This window comes from Ceratotherium simum, chromosome 27, assembly GCF_057802395.1.
Source record: "Ceratotherium simum simum isolate JZ-2026a chromosome 27, ASM5780239v1, whole genome shotgun sequence".
NCBI lineage: Eukaryota > Metazoa > Chordata > Mammalia > Perissodactyla > Rhinocerotidae > Ceratotherium > Ceratotherium simum.
In genome coordinates, this window is record NC_141926.1 from 3,528,282 (window position 1) to 3,544,174 (window position 15,893).

Below are 15,893 nucleotides of genomic sequence, written 5' to 3' on the forward strand. Positions count from 1 at the left end.
CAGCTTCCTGTTGGTGGGTCTCCAGTCTCAAGATGTGAAAACGGTAAGATGAATTCCAGAAACACTGCAATTATAAGACAGGCTTAAGAAATTAAGAAATGGAAAAGAAAACTCACTGTTTCTCCCGAATCTGCAACGACATTCTGAAAAACAAAAAGTACCACTCTCGCGGATTTTGAGAGTATTTCTTCCATTGTGTTAAGTAGAGAATCCCTCAAACCATTTGCTTACATCCATAGAAGCACAGGCTATGTTTCTTTTTTGTTTCCCTCTTAACATGTGCAAAGCATGGAAGACTAGAAATCTGAAAAGAAATCAAGGATTCTGGAAGGAATTGTGGTCTCCAGTGGCCCAGAATACAAACAACACCCAAAGACCCTCAGAAGCAGAGGCCCATCTGTCACAAATTCTTGGGGGTGCCAGGAAGAAGCCCAATGGGAGAGATGGCAGCCGTTCTGAGGTCAGCCTTTTCCTCTGCCCTGCCTGCATTCTCCGAAGAGTAAGCTACCTGCCCGCCTGAGGGCCAGGGAATGGCCACAGCCGCGTGGGGCTGTTCAGATGGCTGGAAGGTCAGGAAGGGCTGGGAGCGGGGGTCACATGAGCCCAGGCCCAGGGACCTTCTCTGGGAAGGCAGCTTTGGCTCTTTTATTCAGCGCTGACCCAATGTTTCCAAACAACCAGCCAGGTGTTTGCAAACACCTATGACCTTTGAAAAAAGACACAGGCTAGACCTGGGCCAGGTGGGAGGGGACGGAGGAGCCTGTGTGCTGGATGTTGCCTGGATGAGCTTGAGGAAAGCTCTTAACTCACAGATGAGGGACAGCAAGTGAGTGCATTCAGGGTCCTGGTATCGTCACTCTGCATCCTGTTCTCCTAGGAACAGAGTAGTGGGTGCTGGGACCCCCCCAGAAAGGGAGGAAAGTGGACATAAACATAAATATCCCTCCACGTTCTTGGTGGATAAACCTGGGACAGATAATGAGGGCACTTTTGAAAGACTAAGGAAAACTTCGAGACTCTCAGTGTCCTTGACAGGCCCTTCAAAACAAAGTACCCACAACCAACTGCCCGGGGAGGGGTGATTGGGAAATATTTGGTCAGTCTGCGATTGTGCATCAGGAGAGGCACGGCCGAGTTCCACACGGTGCCCTTGCCAGGCCAGCTGAAACCTCCACAAGAAGGTTTCTAAACTCTGTATCCATTTCCCTTAATTTCCGCTCCCGATACCCTTCTATGGAGTGGCATTTTTATTTAACACAAGGAAAAATGATTCTAGGCCAGACGAAGAATTTAAATCCCAAACTGCTGCCTTCCTAACGTTTAAAAAATACCATTCATCCATACCCTCTGTCTTCCCTTAGAAAAGGTCTATTTCTCTATCAAGGCATAAAGGAACATAGGGAGCAGTGATACCAAGGGAAATTGTCACCCTCTGCCATTTTTATCCTCTCCCCTTCTCCTCTCTAGGGGGGATGAGGCCGCTGGGCACCTCAGTCCTGGGGGGCACAGGTACCCCCTCACGGCTCCCCTGCAGTGCTGGGGAAACAGTGCATTGGTCAGGTAGTGGACAAAAGTAACCAACCCCACAGGACCTGCCAAGTGTCCAGGCTTGCCAAGGGGTGAAGTCCTGGCCTGTGGTTGACCTCACTTATCTGCCCCCTGGGGAGGGGCTGCTCCCCCAAGGGGCAGAGTCCTTCTGTTGTCTGCATACAGAGCACCTGGCCCGTGTTCAACGGGCACAAGTGGAATGAACACACAAACAAATGAACGGTCATGCGCTTTATTGAGGGTGTTGCTAACTGGGTTTCCCAATACTCTGGCCCCAAGAACCTGAAGACCTCAGGGAGCGGAGTCCATTTCCACCTAGACCTCTCGCCCTGCCAGAAATCAGCCCTGGGCCTTTCCTACAATCCCTGTCCTCCTCTCACCATCCCGCTGGGTTCCCGCATCAAAGCAGATTCCTTTACAAAGGACCTACACATTCCTCCTGTGGTCAGCTGGCTTCTGACCAGCAGATTTGATGGAGAATGGGCAGGACAGCTGAACCATTCCTCTTGGCCGCCTTGGGTGGGGCAAGGCCGGAGGAGAGGGAACTACTCCGCGCGCCCTGGGGGCACACAGCACGGTGCGCCCCAGCACGGTGCGCCCCACGCCCTCTGATGCGCTCGCTGCGGGGAGGTTGTCAGCGGAGGCTGACCAGGCCCCTGTGTTTAAGCTTCTAAGTTGCTCAACAATTGAGATTTGTACAGAAAAAGTGCTATCGAAGTTGGGCTGCCCCGTGGATGCAGCTGTCATGCTCCAGGGGGTCCCCGGCCCTCGGTGGTCCTCTCTGGGATGGGGCGGGCCAACCTGGGGTGTGGGAGCTGGCATGCTGTCACCTGGCACCCCCTTCTGGCCACAGTCTGTGAGGGTTCCCGGGCCCCTAATGGAGGCTCCAAGGTCGAGCACTTCCGATGGAAAATGGGGAACACGTGGGACCCATACCCCGATAACGGGAACCCTGGAGTAGGGGTCCAAAGAGGACGCAGCCGCAGCTGAGCTGCACTTCGGGGGCTTTCCGGAACCGCCCAGACCCAAGCCTTTCGGGAGCCTGAGGGACGAGGGGTACACGCGGGGAGGCTGCGCCCCGGGACGCCAGGGTTACGCCGCCTGCAGCGCCCAGGGCACCCAGTAGGGGACGCGCGCCGGCGGGAAGGCGGGCGCGGGCGGACAGGCCTCGGCAGGCCTCCGGCGGCCGGCGCCCCTGACGTCACCGCCCCGCGGTCGCCGGGGCGACGGTCTCATCAGCGCGCGCGTCAGAGCCGCCAGTCTCTTGGCAACCGCCCCATCTCCCGCTCTCCCTCCGCCTGGCGCTCTGCCGCGCGTCGCTCTGGCGTCAAAGCGACGTCAATGGGGATGGATCAATCCGGCGGCGGCGGCGGGGGCGGGGCCGGCCGGGGCGGGGCCTGGGGGCCGGGGGCGGGCCCGGGGCGGGCCGGGGCGGGGCCCGGCGGGCGGGGCGGCGGCGCGTGCGACTGGGAGCGCGGCGCGGGCCTCAGAGCTGACATGCGGCGCGGCCCGGGCGGCGGGAGCAGCGGCGGCGGCCGGAGCAGCAGGCGCCGGAGCAGCGCGAGCGGCCGAGCGGGCGGCGGGGGCCGCGGGGCGAGCGGCGGCCCGGCCTCGGCGCTCCGAGGGCGGCGGAGGTGAGAAGGCGGCGCGGCAGGGTGGCTGCCGCTGGGCTCGGGCTCCGGGCTCCGATCTCCGGGCTCCGCTCTCCGATCTCCGGGCTGCGCTCTCCGCTCTCGGATCTCCGGTCTCCGGGCTGCGCTCTGCGCTCTCCGGTCTCCGGACTCGGGGCTCCGGGCTCCGGCGACCCCGCAGGGCGCGCGCACGGCTGTCGCGGGCCGGGACACCGCTCGCCCCGCCGCCGCCGGGCTCCCCATTGTCACGGGGCGTAGGAGCGGGTCCGCGCGCCCGCGGGGTCGGGATCCGGGGGTGGGGACGGAGCCGACCGCGGGCGGCGGGGCACAGGTGGGAGCCGGGTACACGCCCCGCGGGGCTTGGAACTGGGGGCCGGAGTGGAACCGACCGCGGGCGGCGAGTGGGAGCAGATGTAGGATCGGGTCCACGCGCCCCGCGGGGCTAAAGGGATCGGGGGTCGGCATGGAGCCGACCGCGGGCTGCCGGGTGGGGAGGCGGGTGGGAGCCGGGTCCACACCTCGCGGGGTGATGGGTCGGGATGGGGTCGCGGGTCGGGATCGGGGTCGGGATCCGGCGCTGAGTGCTCCCCCTGGCCCGCAGGTGCTTCCCGGAGCCATGGTGATCATGTCCGAGTTCAGCGCGGTCCCCGCGGGCTCGGGCCAGGGCCAGCAGAAGCCCCTGCGGGTGGGCTTCTACGACATCGAGCGGACCCTGGGCAAGGGCAATTTCGCGGTGGTGAAGCTGGCCCGGCACCGAGTCACCAAAACCCAGGTGAGTGGGGCGGCGGGACCGGGATCCGAGCGCGCGCGGCGACCCGATCCGTCCTGGGGGGACCCCCCTGGGATGGACCCCCCCGGGGGCAGCCGGTTGAATCCCTGCCTGTAATGTCTAAACGCTGACAGTTTTTAGTTTGGTAAAGGAAAAAAAATGCTTTATACAGTATTATGATTCTGCATAACTTGTACAAATAGTAAGGGACAGCAAAGAGGATAATGACCAAATAATCCGAGAGGGCAGTGCTCTGGGGTGCAGAGCTAAAACCCTGTAAAGGAAGCCTGCAAAGACTTAAGACATTTATTTAACTTGGACTATTTTAAGTAATATTAACAGTTGCTTTGGTTATTTTCCCCCCCAACTTTTTGTGACCTTTTGGGGACATAAAGTGTTTTAGAAATTAGCCTGCAAAAAATGAAATGTGTAAGTCAGCTTAAGTGAGAGGGTTTTTTTAAACAAAATGTCCTTTTTCTTTTAAAAATCTGTAGGTTGCAATAAAAATAATCGATAAAACACGATTAGATTCAAGCAATTTGGAGAAGATATATCGTGAGGTTCAGATCATGAAGCTTCTGAATCATCCTCATATCATAAAGCTTTATCAGGTAAGGGCTCAAGTTTGCTTTTCACTGGTATTTTTGGCAAGTACGTTATTTTTTATTTTCAACAACATAAGTCTGCAGTATCTGAAGGTTGCCCCTCTCTTTGGGTGTATGTAGGGGTCAGGGAGTTGGTTGTATAAGGTAGATAAATTGATTTTTGTAAGCTGTGCAGATGTATTTACAATTATTTTCTTGCTTTTGGATCAAATTGAGATTTGCCTCATTAAAATTTTATTGAGTATCGTAATTCGTTCCAGTTTTAAATGCGTAGAGGTCGGTTGTTACGTTTACTTTACTGGGAAAACAAAGGACCAGATCTGTGTATTGCCACAAGTCAATCCTTTAGTGTAGAAGGACAAATTTAAGTAAAACTAGATACTTCCGCCTTGGAGATAATTATTAAACTTTAAAACCAGCTGCTCTTACCAGTTTTCGTGAAGTTATCTTTGCAAAGGCAACAGAGAGCGTTTGTTTTTCCCATTTAAACTCTTCCATCAAAAATGGAGAGATGAAAACACTTTTGCCACGGTGAGAGCAGGGACCTTGTCATCTAATCCACGTTAAGAACAGGCCCCACCCTGTCTGACTGTTGGTTTGTTTTGTGACTTTATTTTTGTTCTCCTGTTGAAATTAATAAAGTATACCTTTGGAAGATAAGTGCTGTTTTAATTAGGAGAGCCAGGCAATTTCTCACTTAGCCGACCACTCTGCAAAGATGAGGTCAAGTCTACTGCCGAAGAATAAATTCTCTGCAAATGCTCAATATTTCATCTAAGTGTGTTGGATATAATTTCCTTTGAGTGATTCTCATGAAACCCTGTGCTCTGAGATGAATACGGGACGGTGTGTGTGTTTGTGCAGTTGGCAAGGCTAGGTGTACAGTGTGGTAGGAGAGAGGATAGTAATTGAAAATTCCCCCACAGAAGGTTCTTCGACTCGGTTAACATGAAGATATAGAGTCACTGGGGCTCATGTTTCCCCGAAGGTCCCTGTACTCAGCCGCAGAGCTCACGTTAGGCACACTCTGGTTCGTGTTTTGTTTCTCTTGTCATTTTTGAGTTGTGCCGCCTTGATAAGAAGTTTCCTCCACGATTGCTGATGTCAGTGCCTGAGAAATGTGCCCGGCCTGTTTCCGAAGGAGTGGGCTGATGGTGTGTTTTTGACTTTGCTGGAAGGATGAGCCAGAGCATACCTTCTTTGTCTTCCTGTTCCTCCGCCGGCTCACTGTGTGGAGTCGCCCAGTTAGCAGACGCCATGCCGTGTGGTCCAAGTTAGAGGTCTTTTCTGGGGGTGAATGTTCTCCCTGGTCTATGTGCCTCTTTAACTGTTACTCTGTTAACCAGAGAGGATAGGTTTCAGTGGGATAGCAACAATTGTTATGACTCTGCTTTTGACACTAGTGGCCAATTTTCATCCAGCTGGCCCAGGCCTAGAACCTTGGTGAGCCTCTTCACTCTTTCCTTAAAACACATTTACTCTTAATTCTTTCTCCGTCCCTTAATTTTAATGGAGGAAAGGGATAAACAGTGGTCTTCTTTCTTATCACTGTACCACACACATCGAGGCCAAGGGCAGTTAAAATTCTAGCTAAACTGCATTGTGTTTACTTTTCTCGTTAGATTCATGGCTCAAAGCAGTTGTCTTTAAGTCTCTTTTTTGAGGAATAACTATATTTTGAACCCTGAAGAAGTCTTTTTCTGCAAGAATGTATTCTCTCTCTGTCTCCCTCCAAAATATTTTAAAATACTCGGATGTGAGTTTGTTTTCCTTCTTTTAGTACCAAAGATTTGAGTTTTACCTGTTTCTTAATTAGTTATGTTTTAAACTCTTTTAAAAATTTTTTTCAAAGTAAAATAAAATTCTCGATCTGTAAGTGAACCTTGAGGGTGTATTTGATGTTGGCTGTTGCTATTGACACATGCTGAGTAGTTTGCTGTACAAAGAGCAGTCTCTTGTGGCTTCCCTGGCAAGGCGGCTTCTCGCAAGGCCTAATTCATCACATCAACAATGCAAGTGGGAAGGGGGTATTTGTTATCTTTTATTGGGCTTGTGCTGGCTGTTGTCTTGAATAATCTGTTGCCTGCTAGGCTTCTAGAGGAAAGCCCTAGCAGAATTCTAGCAACCTCTTACTTCTGTAGCCTCCAGAGTCCTCCAAGTGGGTGAGGCTAGCTGATATAAAAATACGATGGAGGAGAGTTCTAATACACGTAGACCTTTTTTGAAAGCAAAGATGTAAAGGCAGGTTAGTGAGGAATTCCCCTCTGATTTTTTAAAAATTCCTTTTCCGAATAGGAATCCCCTTATTGGTTTCTTTCTTGCAGAAGTTTTTCTTTCCTTTTTTAAAATCACGAATGCACTCATCCTGGAGAAGTTAAAAATTTACTGGGGTTCAAGTGGATCATTTATGCCATTGGTATGTTCCCTTTTTGTGTGGTTAAACTTTAGGTCTTTATTTTTTTAGGTTATGGAAACAAAGGATATGCTTTACATCGTCACTGAATTTGCAAAAAATGGAGAGATGTTTGGTAAGCCATGCTTTTTAAATATCTATTGAAAAGAAATGGCACTAACTTGTCAGAAATTGCTCCGATATTTGGGTCTACCCGTCTTAAAATTCTACGGCATTCTTCAGTCGTGCCCCAGACGGTGGCCAGACTTCTGGAGTTGGGGGCTATAGTCTTGTGTTGTTACTCCTTAGATTACTTGACTTCCAATGGCCACTTAAGTGAGAGTGAAGCCCGGAAGAAGTTCTGGCAGATTCTGTCAGCCGTGGAGTACTGCCACAGCCACCATATAGTCCACCGGGACCTCAAGACTGAGAACCTGCTGCTGGACGGCAACATGGACATCAAGCTGGCAGGCAAGAGGGCCTGCCCAGGAGGGTCCCCAAGCCCAGAAGCGCCATCCTGTGGGAGGGGCGCGTGCAGCGTGCACACAGCCCCGAACCACGGCCCCTGCCGTTTCCACTGTAACTTCATCGTCTGTGTCTTTGTCTCTCAGATTTCGGATTTGGGAATTTCTACAAGTCAGGAGAGCCTCTGTCCACGTGGTGTGGGAGCCCCCCATACGCAGCCCCAGAGGTCTTCGAGGGGAAGGAATATGAAGGGCCGCAGCTGGACATCTGGGTAGGAGCCCGAGTGCGCGGCGCGTCAGATGCTGTTAGCTAGTTAACAGTATTAACCAGGGGCGGGGAGTGTCAGATGCATGTAGCTAGTTAACAGCGTTAACCCTGGCGGGGAGTGTCACGTGCGGGCAGCTGGTTAACAGCGTTAACCCGGGCGGGGACTGTCACGTGCGGGCAGCTGGTTAACAGCGTTAACCCGGGCGGGGAGTGTCACGTGCGGGCAGCTGGTTAACAGTGTTAACCCGGGCGGGGAGTGTCACGTGCGGGCAGCTGGTTAACAGTGTTACCCGGGGCGGGGTGTGTCAAGTGCCGGCAGCTGGTTAACAGCGTTACCTGGGGCCGGGAGTGTCAGGTGCTGGTAGCTAGTTAACAGCGTTACCCCGGGGCGGGTAGTGCTGACGCTGACTGGCGCTGTCTGTCCTCCGCAGAGCCTTGGTGTCGTGCTCTATGTGCTCGTCTGCGGGTCTCTGCCCTTCGATGGGCCCAGCCTGCCGGCTCTGCGGCAGCGGGTGCTGGAGGGCCGGTTCCGCATCCCCTTCTTCATGTCCCGAGGTGGGTGACTGCCTCGGGAACTGTTGGGTAACCCGGGTGAGGGTTTTGGAGGAGGAGTTTGTTTCCTGAAATGCCGGCTGGCTGTCTTCTGAGGCTGCCGTGGGGCCTGTGAGTCAGCCCCTCTTACGGGGGATGTGTACTAGACGCCTGCCAGAGAAACCCAACCCACTGGGAGTGTATTCAGTGCCCTACTTAGAGGACGGGCAGGTGCCTTTGCCGTGCAGGCCTGTCGCTGGAGTCCCCACTAGTGCCAGCCCTCAGGGCCGTCCCCGAGTGTCACCCACTCCACACGTGCTTTTCTCTTCTATTCAGTAAAAATGTTTCGCCCGCTGCCTACTACTGTGTGTGGTCACAGCAGAACGGGGAGTCTAAGTGGTTCTCTGTCTGGGGGACATAGAGGGACTGTGCCCACCCCCCTGGAGGCCCGATCCCTCTGTTGGTGGTTTTCCTTGGTGCCAGGTCTGAGCCGATGGCGCAGGCCACTGCTCCTGGCCCCGGTGTTCTTAGGACGGTCACTTGTTTATTTGCCTACAAGGAGGGGAACCTTGCCCCTGGGAGGGCTGCTGCGGGAACGGGTGGGCGGTGGGAACGTGCTCAGGGGCCGGCCGCACAGGGCTCAGTGCGCTCCCTTGACCCCCAGACTGTGAGACGCTGATCCGCCGCATGCTGGTGGTGGACCCCACGAAGCGCATCACCGTTGCCCAGATCCGGCAGCACAGGTGGATGCAGGCCGACCCCTCCCTGCTGCAGCAGGCCTGCCCGGCCTTCTCCGCGCACAGCTACAACTCCAACCTGGGCGACTACGACGAGCAGGTGCTGGGCATCATGCAGACCCTCGGCGTGGACCGGCAGAGGACCGTGGAGGTGAGCGCCGCCCGGCCCTGACCCGCGGTTGGCTCTGACTGTGGACGGGAGAGGCTGTCTTTCTGAGGGAGCGGCCCTACTGGGAAGAGCAGGCACTGGCCAGTAGAGTTAAAATGGGAACGTGGGCTAATTTAAGGGCCATATCTTCCACTCCTCTGAGGGATATTCTCGGCCACCCAAGAATAACCCCAGAACGGGCCGATGAGGACCGTCCCGAGGCCCCGCCTGCCGTCTGAGCTCTGCTTCTCTCTGCCGGCCTCGCTCTGACCCCCCTTCTCTCTGCCTCTCCCAGTCGCTGCAGAACAGCAGCTATAACCACTTTGCTGCCATTTATTACCTCCTCCTGGAGCGGCTGAAGGAATATCGGAACACCCAGCCGTCGGCCCGGCCCGGCCCAGCCAGGCAAGCGAGACCCAGAAGCTCGGACCTCAGCGGTTTTGAGGTGAGGGAGGGATCTCCTTCTGAAGCCTTGCCCCTCTCTCTGCCTTTGATTGTGTCCCCTGTGTTGTGGATCCCTGTTCAGACATGCCTGGGAGCAAGACGCAGGCTGAGCTCGCTGACCCCCAGGTCACGTCCTTCTGCCCACTAGGCATTAGGGGGTTCCCCTGTGAGCCTCAGACCACAGGCTGTGTGGAGAAGAGGGGTCGGGGCCTGCCTGGTGGCCACCTGTTCCCTAACTGTCCCTGGTGCCGGTCTCTTGGCTCCTCCTCCTGGTCACCCCACACAGCATGGCCTTGGAGAGGAGGGCTTGAGTGTCCTGAGCCCGGTCAGCTAGCGGCTGATGTCTCTCAGCGCCAGAGCAAAGGTGGCACGGTCTTTCTTGTGACGCTGCTCACAGTCGTCCCCAGGGCCACCTCCCTGATGGTGTCTGTCCTCCTCTGCCGGCCCCCAGGTGCCTCAGGAAGGCCTCCCCAGTGATGCTTTCCGGTCCGCCCTGCTGTGCCCGCAGCCCCAGACGCTGGGGCAGTCCGTCCTGCAGGCTGAAATGGACTGTGACCTCCACAGCTCGCTCCAGGTGTGTGAGCACCTGCGCTGGGCACGTATGGGGTAGGGGCTCATCTTGTTCCCAGTGGCGGGGGTGACCCCCAAGCCCGGGTCTCACAGAGCCCCAGGGGTCACTGGTTTGTGTCCATCCCTCGCAGCCCTTGTTCTTCCCCATGGATGCCAACTGCAATGGCGTGGTCCGGCCTCGCTCCATCTCCCCCAGCAGCCTGCTGGACACGACCATCAGCGAGGAGGTCAGGCAGGGCCAGGGCCTGGAGGAGGAGCAGGAGGCACAGGCACCCCTGCCTGGCACCTCCGGCCGGAGGCACACACTGGCCGAGGTCTCCACCTGCTTTTCCCCGGGCACCCCTCCGTGTAAGTATCCATGTGGTCGTGGATCACAGCCCAGTGGGCGGGGCTCTGACAGGTACCTTTTTGCTGGGCAGCCTCTTCTGATGGCAGTTCTCTGGACTTGCCATTTGTTTAACCCTGGAGGCCATGTGGATCACACTTAGACACTATGTGGTCGTTGGTGGCGGGGACAGCGTGGGGTTTAGCTGACCCCAGGTGCCTGGAGGGTAGGTCCTTGGCCCAGGCCCCTCTGTGTCACGGGTCCACGCTCCCCCGTGGCGGCCGGCTGTCGAGGCTCCCTGGACTCTGGTCGCCTCTGACCGTCATAGGCTCCCTCTACACAGGGTTGAGGGTGGAGGTGGAGAGGCCAGGACGGCTGTGTGCCCCTGTCAGCGGGCTGTGCATGGGCTGCCCGAGGGCCTGGGGGATGCCGCAGTGGGCACAGAGAAGGCGTCTGAGCCTGTTGCTCTCCTGGAGCCGTCGGCACCTTTCCTTACAATGACAGCTGTCAGGTGCCAGTGGGGTGCGTCTGGCCTTGGGGAGCATGAGGGCTCCCCCTCAGGAGCGCCATGTTCCTTCTGCAGGCATAGTCATCTCCTCCTCTGTGGCGAGTCCTTCAGAAGGCACCAGCTCTGACAGCTGTCTGACCTCAGCGGGTGACGGCCCAGCAGGGCTCAGTGGATACCTGGCCGCTCAGGGGCTGGTGGGCACCTGCTCCCCGCTCAGACTGGCCTCGCCCCTCCTGGGCACCCAGTCCGCCACCCCAGTGCTCCAGGCCCAGGGGGCCCTGGGAGGAGCTGCCCTGCTCCCTGTCAGCTTCCAGGAAGGCCGAAGGGCGTCGGACACCTCGCTCACTCAAGGTGACTTCCCCTTTCACGCTGACTTCCACCTTCCCCCGGAGACCATGTGTGCTCTGGAAGGGTGTCACCTTGTCCTTGATGGCAGATAGCGTTCCCGCATTCTCCAGCCGGGCCTGGGCGGAGCAGCTGAAGGTGCTGTTTGGGCTCTGTCTGTCCTGGTCTTCTGGGATGAACTCACCCAGCCTCTAGGGGCTGGTCCTATAAGCCTGAGGACACCTGGATGGGGGGCAGCAGCTCCTGACCTGGGGGAGGGATGGGTCAGGGAGGGACCCACCACAGGGGCAGCCCACAACTGGCCATCTGGGCTCCGTCCAAGCCGCCCAGGGCTTGGGGGGCCCTGAGCCCCCTCCCGAGTCCCGCAGCCGTGCTCACGGCCTCCTTCCACGGAGGATCTTGGTCTGGGGAGGAGTGGGTTCTGGGCTGGGGGACGGGTCTGTAGACCATCTTGATTTTGCCTCCCCCCAGGGCTAAAAGCCTTCCGGCAGCAGCTGAGGAAGAACGCGAGGACCAAAGGGTTTCTGGGGCTGAATAAGATCAAGGGGCTGGCTCGCCAGGTGTGCCAGCCCTCCTCCTCGAGCCGGGCCACCAGGGGCGGCCTGAGCACCTTCCAGCTGCCCCCACAGAGCCCGGGTCTGCACAGTGGTGGGCCCAGCGGCCGGGAGGGCAGGAGCCTGCTGGAGGAGGTGCTGCACCAGCAGAGGTATGGCCACTTTGCCCAGGTCCCCGTGACCTTGCTGGGACTCAGGGACACTGGGATTTTCTCAAGTAACCTTATCTCTTAAGCTCCCTCCCTGCTCCGTGTAATCACATGAGCTCACCTCCCTGCCCCCAAGTGTGGGGAGATCTGTGAGGCGGAGGGCCTTGTTCCCTGTAGATGGCGGCGGAGGTGGGGAGCAGTCAGGTTTTGTCACTTTGAAGCCCGTAAGTGGGGGATAAGGGGGCAGTGAATAAAATTGTCATGTCTGGTTGGCGCCTCTGAGCTGCTACAGAGGCGAGAGGGAGACTGGAAATGTCAGGAGTTGCTCAGAGGGTTAGTCACGCACAGCATTGCGTGCTCTGAGCAGCTCCAGCCAGCAGAGCCGTGGGGTGGGCCCTTCATCTGAGAGCCTCTGAGCCTGGCCGGACGGTGGGGCCTGCTGGGAGGAGCAGCCACAGAGCCGCAGTGACCTGTTCTCCCTCCTGTTCCCTGTGTCCCGCCAGGTTGCTCCAGTTACAGCACCACCCGGCAGCCCCACCCAGCTGCCAGCAGGCCCCCCAGCCGCCCCCGGCCCCACTGGTCCTTGCCCCCTGTGACGGCGCCCTCCTTGTGTCCGGACTCCAGAAGGGACTGGGACTGGGGCCCGTCCCGCTGCTGCCTCCCCACCTCCTGCAGGCCGGGGCCTCCCCGGTGGCATCAGCAGCCCAGCTCCTGGACGCCCACCTGCGCATCAGCACCGCCACGGCCCCCCGCCCTGCCGCCACGCCCCCGCAGCCACACTTCGCCATGCTGGCGCCGAGGTTTGAGCCCATGGGGCTGCCGCAGGGAGACTGTGAGATGGAGGACCTGACCTCCGGCCAGCTGGGCACGTTCGTCCTGGTGCAGTGAGGGCCACGGCCCGCCGCCCATCCCTGGCACGGGCCGACTGACTCTTCGAAGCAATAATTTCAGAGTATGTGAAGACGTTTCCGGACTCAAAGCCAATAACTTTCTAGAAGCAAAACAAGCAATACGTTTGGTGTTTTGGCTTTTTAGTTATTTTTTGTTTTATTTTATTTTTTTGCACTGAGCAACTGCAACTTGAACAGGGACTGGAAACTTTCTGGAGAAAAATAATAATTGAGGGACGCGTCATTGGGGTGGGTGGAGGGGAAGGGGGAAGGAGGGCAGCAGGATGAGGGACGACTGGGCTGGGCTCGCCAGGCCAGCGCCACTTTGGATCGGGTGGCCGTTGGAGGGGACCGGCGGCTCCCTCACCCACGGACAGGTTGGAGGTCACGGAGGGGATTGCCTTAGACGAGGAAACCGGTGTGAGCCACGTCCGTCGAAATGACTGGGCACGTCTCCATCCACGTGTGCGTGCATGTGTGTGTATGTTGACTAGTACCTTGTTTTTTAGTTAACAATCCTCTACTTCCTGAAACATTTATGCTTCAAATGAAAACTGTGAACTTTCCACTTTATGGATTAGATTTGAAAAAGCTCTAACGGCCAGCCCAGGAGACGATAATCTACAAATTCTTAGAATTCTTTCCCCTGAAATCAGACCCCAGAGGATGGTTTTTTCTTATTCTAGATGAGAAGTTTTATAAACCGCTTGAGGGTCGGTTTTCCAGGATTCTCTGGAGGAGCCACGAGGAAGAACCTAAAGGGGGTGGGGTGACTGTGAGGTGGGGCTTCTGTCCAGGGTCGCTTGGCGTAGAGCCCCAGGGTACCTTCGAGGTTTCTTCCTGCTGCACATCTTATTTCCGCTGCTAATTAAGTTTTTATGCATTTCATTATCAGGGTCCAAAAAAGAACAACTGGCTCTGGGGGAAAGGTGCAATATGGCGAGGCCGTGACCCTAGCACAGGCACAGGCAGGAAAGGGGTCGTGCGGGTGACTCCGCCTGCCCCTGGCCAGGTCGCCATCAGGTCGTAATCAGTGGACAGCAGCACCGTATCCAGGCCCCAGCATGTTAGGCTTTCGCTCAAGGAAAGTGAAATGAGAGGTCAGGTCAGTGTTGTTCAAGCTTCGTTCCTTTTTTTTAAGCAAATACTGTATATGTATATAAATAGGAGACAAATATACACTACTTATTTTTTATATTTTTTACGACACTTTTCTGTTTCTGGTTTAGATTTCCCTCTGGTAACGTTACAAAGCACGGGCACCAGGTGGGTGTGGAGGGAGACAGGTGCGTCCTTACCTGGCAGGTGACTCCAGGGGTGCCGCGGTCAGTGGGAGGCCTCTCTAGTGAACGCTGCACACGCCCTCCACCCCGGCGTCCCTGTCCCTTTACCACTCAGGTGCCTTCAGCCCACTGGCTGGTATAGCCTACAGTATTAACAGGTAGCGACGACAGGGGAGAGGTGGGCACCTGTAGAAGCCAAAGACAGCCTGAGTTCCTAGAGGCCGGGAGGTGGGCTGGGTGTGCGGAGGCCAGCGCCTGTGTGGCCACATCTGTGCATGTGCCAAGCTCGCCGCTGCCCGTCTTCCCGCCACTGCTGCTGTCCAGTGACTGGGCCAGAGGACTGTCCGTGTGCCTGGCTGCAGAGAAGTCACCAAAGCCTCCTGCTGTCTTGCAAAGGTTTGGGACAGACAGGAGGGAGACTCCGGGCGCCCTGGGGCGGCCAGGCTCTGCCTTCATCTTCCCGGAGGTCACACAATTGATCCCAACACAAAACTGATCCCCCTTTTAAAACTAATTTCTGTTCTAACGCCACAGATCAAAGGCCTCCGAACCGTGACAAGCACTTTACTTTCTCGGTGGTTTTCTTTCTTGTTGCTATAAGTCGTGTTTTTGTCTCTTGTTTCTCAGTGTGTGCGACGTGTGTTGTGTAGGTTTCCTGACTGCGCTGTTCCACAGACTGAGGGCGGTCGCCTGTTTCCAGGCACTGCGTGATCTGATTAAGGTGTATATAGTTTTTTTTTTTTTTTTTACCGTAGCTGAATTATTTTGTTTCTTATGTTCACATGAGAAATGTATGCCAAATGATTAGTGGATGTATGTTTTTTAATTTAATATTTAAATAAAATATTTGGGGAAAAAACCCTTGTCTTCTTCCCTCCATTCATCTCTGTGGGAGCTGCTTCCTTCCAAGCTGCTGCATTAAGAGGCCACCTCCTCCAGGTTCAGTCTTGTTGTGGATCTTAAATAGGAGGTGCTGCCTCCTGCATTCAGCCTGACAGCCACCCAGCCGCAGACCCCAGCGTCGTGGTACTATGTAGTACTCAGCAGGTAGTAGTGACAGGTGGCTCAGCGGTCTGGGCAGGGGAAGCTGCGGCCTGAGGCTTACATTCCAGCGCAGGTGCCCAGGGCCTTGCTGGTTCTCAGACTCCTTCCCCAGGGGGCAGGCTCTGCTAACCCACCCGCCGAACATCTTAACACCCAGGTCTGTTTTCAGCTGGTTCTCCTCTCTCAGGGCACCATTCACTCCTGACTCCTTCCCTCGTAATGTTCTCTGAATCCACTTATAAATCGAGGATTTGGAAGGATCTCACACCCAAACTATTTCCTGGTCTCTTAAGGTGGGTTTTACCAGCTTCTAACAACAAAACTGGTGCAGCTGCTAAAGAACAAAGGATTCTCTTCATTTTGATACCTGGCAAATATTTTTTGGTTAGAAAAAGTTATTTAACCTCTTCACACCCATTAGGATGGTCTTTATCAAAAAAACATAAACTAAGTGTTGGCAAGGATGTGGAGACAATGGGACCCTCGGGCACTGCTTGTGGGAAAGTACAGTGGTGTGACTGCTGTGGGAAACAGTGGGGCAGTTCCTTAAAAAGGTAAACAGGATTACCGTGTCATCCAGCAGTCCCACTGCTGGGTGTCTACCCAAGAGGGGTGCAAGCAGGGACTCAATCAGGTGTTTGCACACCTTCGTTCAATGCAGCACTGTTCACAATAGCCAAGTGGAAGC

General features: G+C 55.9%; 1 protein-coding gene across 1 annotated transcript; it reads left to right on the forward strand.

Moving 5' to 3' along the window:
• The first annotated feature begins 3,058 nt into the window (after positions 1-3,058).
• On the forward strand, positions 3,059-14,076 carry SIK1 (salt inducible kinase 1). Its single transcript, XM_014786876.2, has 14 exons — positions 3,059-3,182; positions 3,781-3,951; positions 4,443-4,559; positions 7,018-7,081; positions 7,255-7,416; positions 7,557-7,681; positions 8,109-8,232; positions 8,873-9,096; positions 9,389-9,538; positions 9,989-10,111; positions 10,239-10,455; positions 11,016-11,291; positions 11,757-11,991; positions 12,492-14,076. The coding sequence occupies exons 2-14, from the start codon at positions 3,796-3,798 to the stop codon at positions 12,874-12,876; spliced, it is 2,358 nt and encodes a 785-aa protein (XP_014642362.1). The 5' UTR covers positions 3,059-3,182; positions 3,781-3,795; the 3' UTR covers positions 12,877-14,076.
• The last annotated feature ends 1,817 nt before the right edge of the window (positions 14,077-15,893 follow it).

Bases quoted from the DNA above. Each gene is read 5' to 3' on its own strand.
- SIK1 (XM_014786876.2), top strand. From the start codon at position 3,796: ATGGTGATCATGTCCGAGTTCAGCGCGGTCCCCGCGGGCTCGGGCCAG. The intron at 7,417-7,556 runs GCAAGAGGGCCT...TTTGTCTCTCAG, and splicing joins CATGGACATCAAGCTGGCAG to ATTTCGGATTTGGGAATTTC. The intron at 10,456-11,015 runs GTAAGTATCCAT...TTCCTTCTGCAG, and splicing joins TTCCCCGGGCACCCCTCCGT to GCATAGTCATCTCCTCCTCT.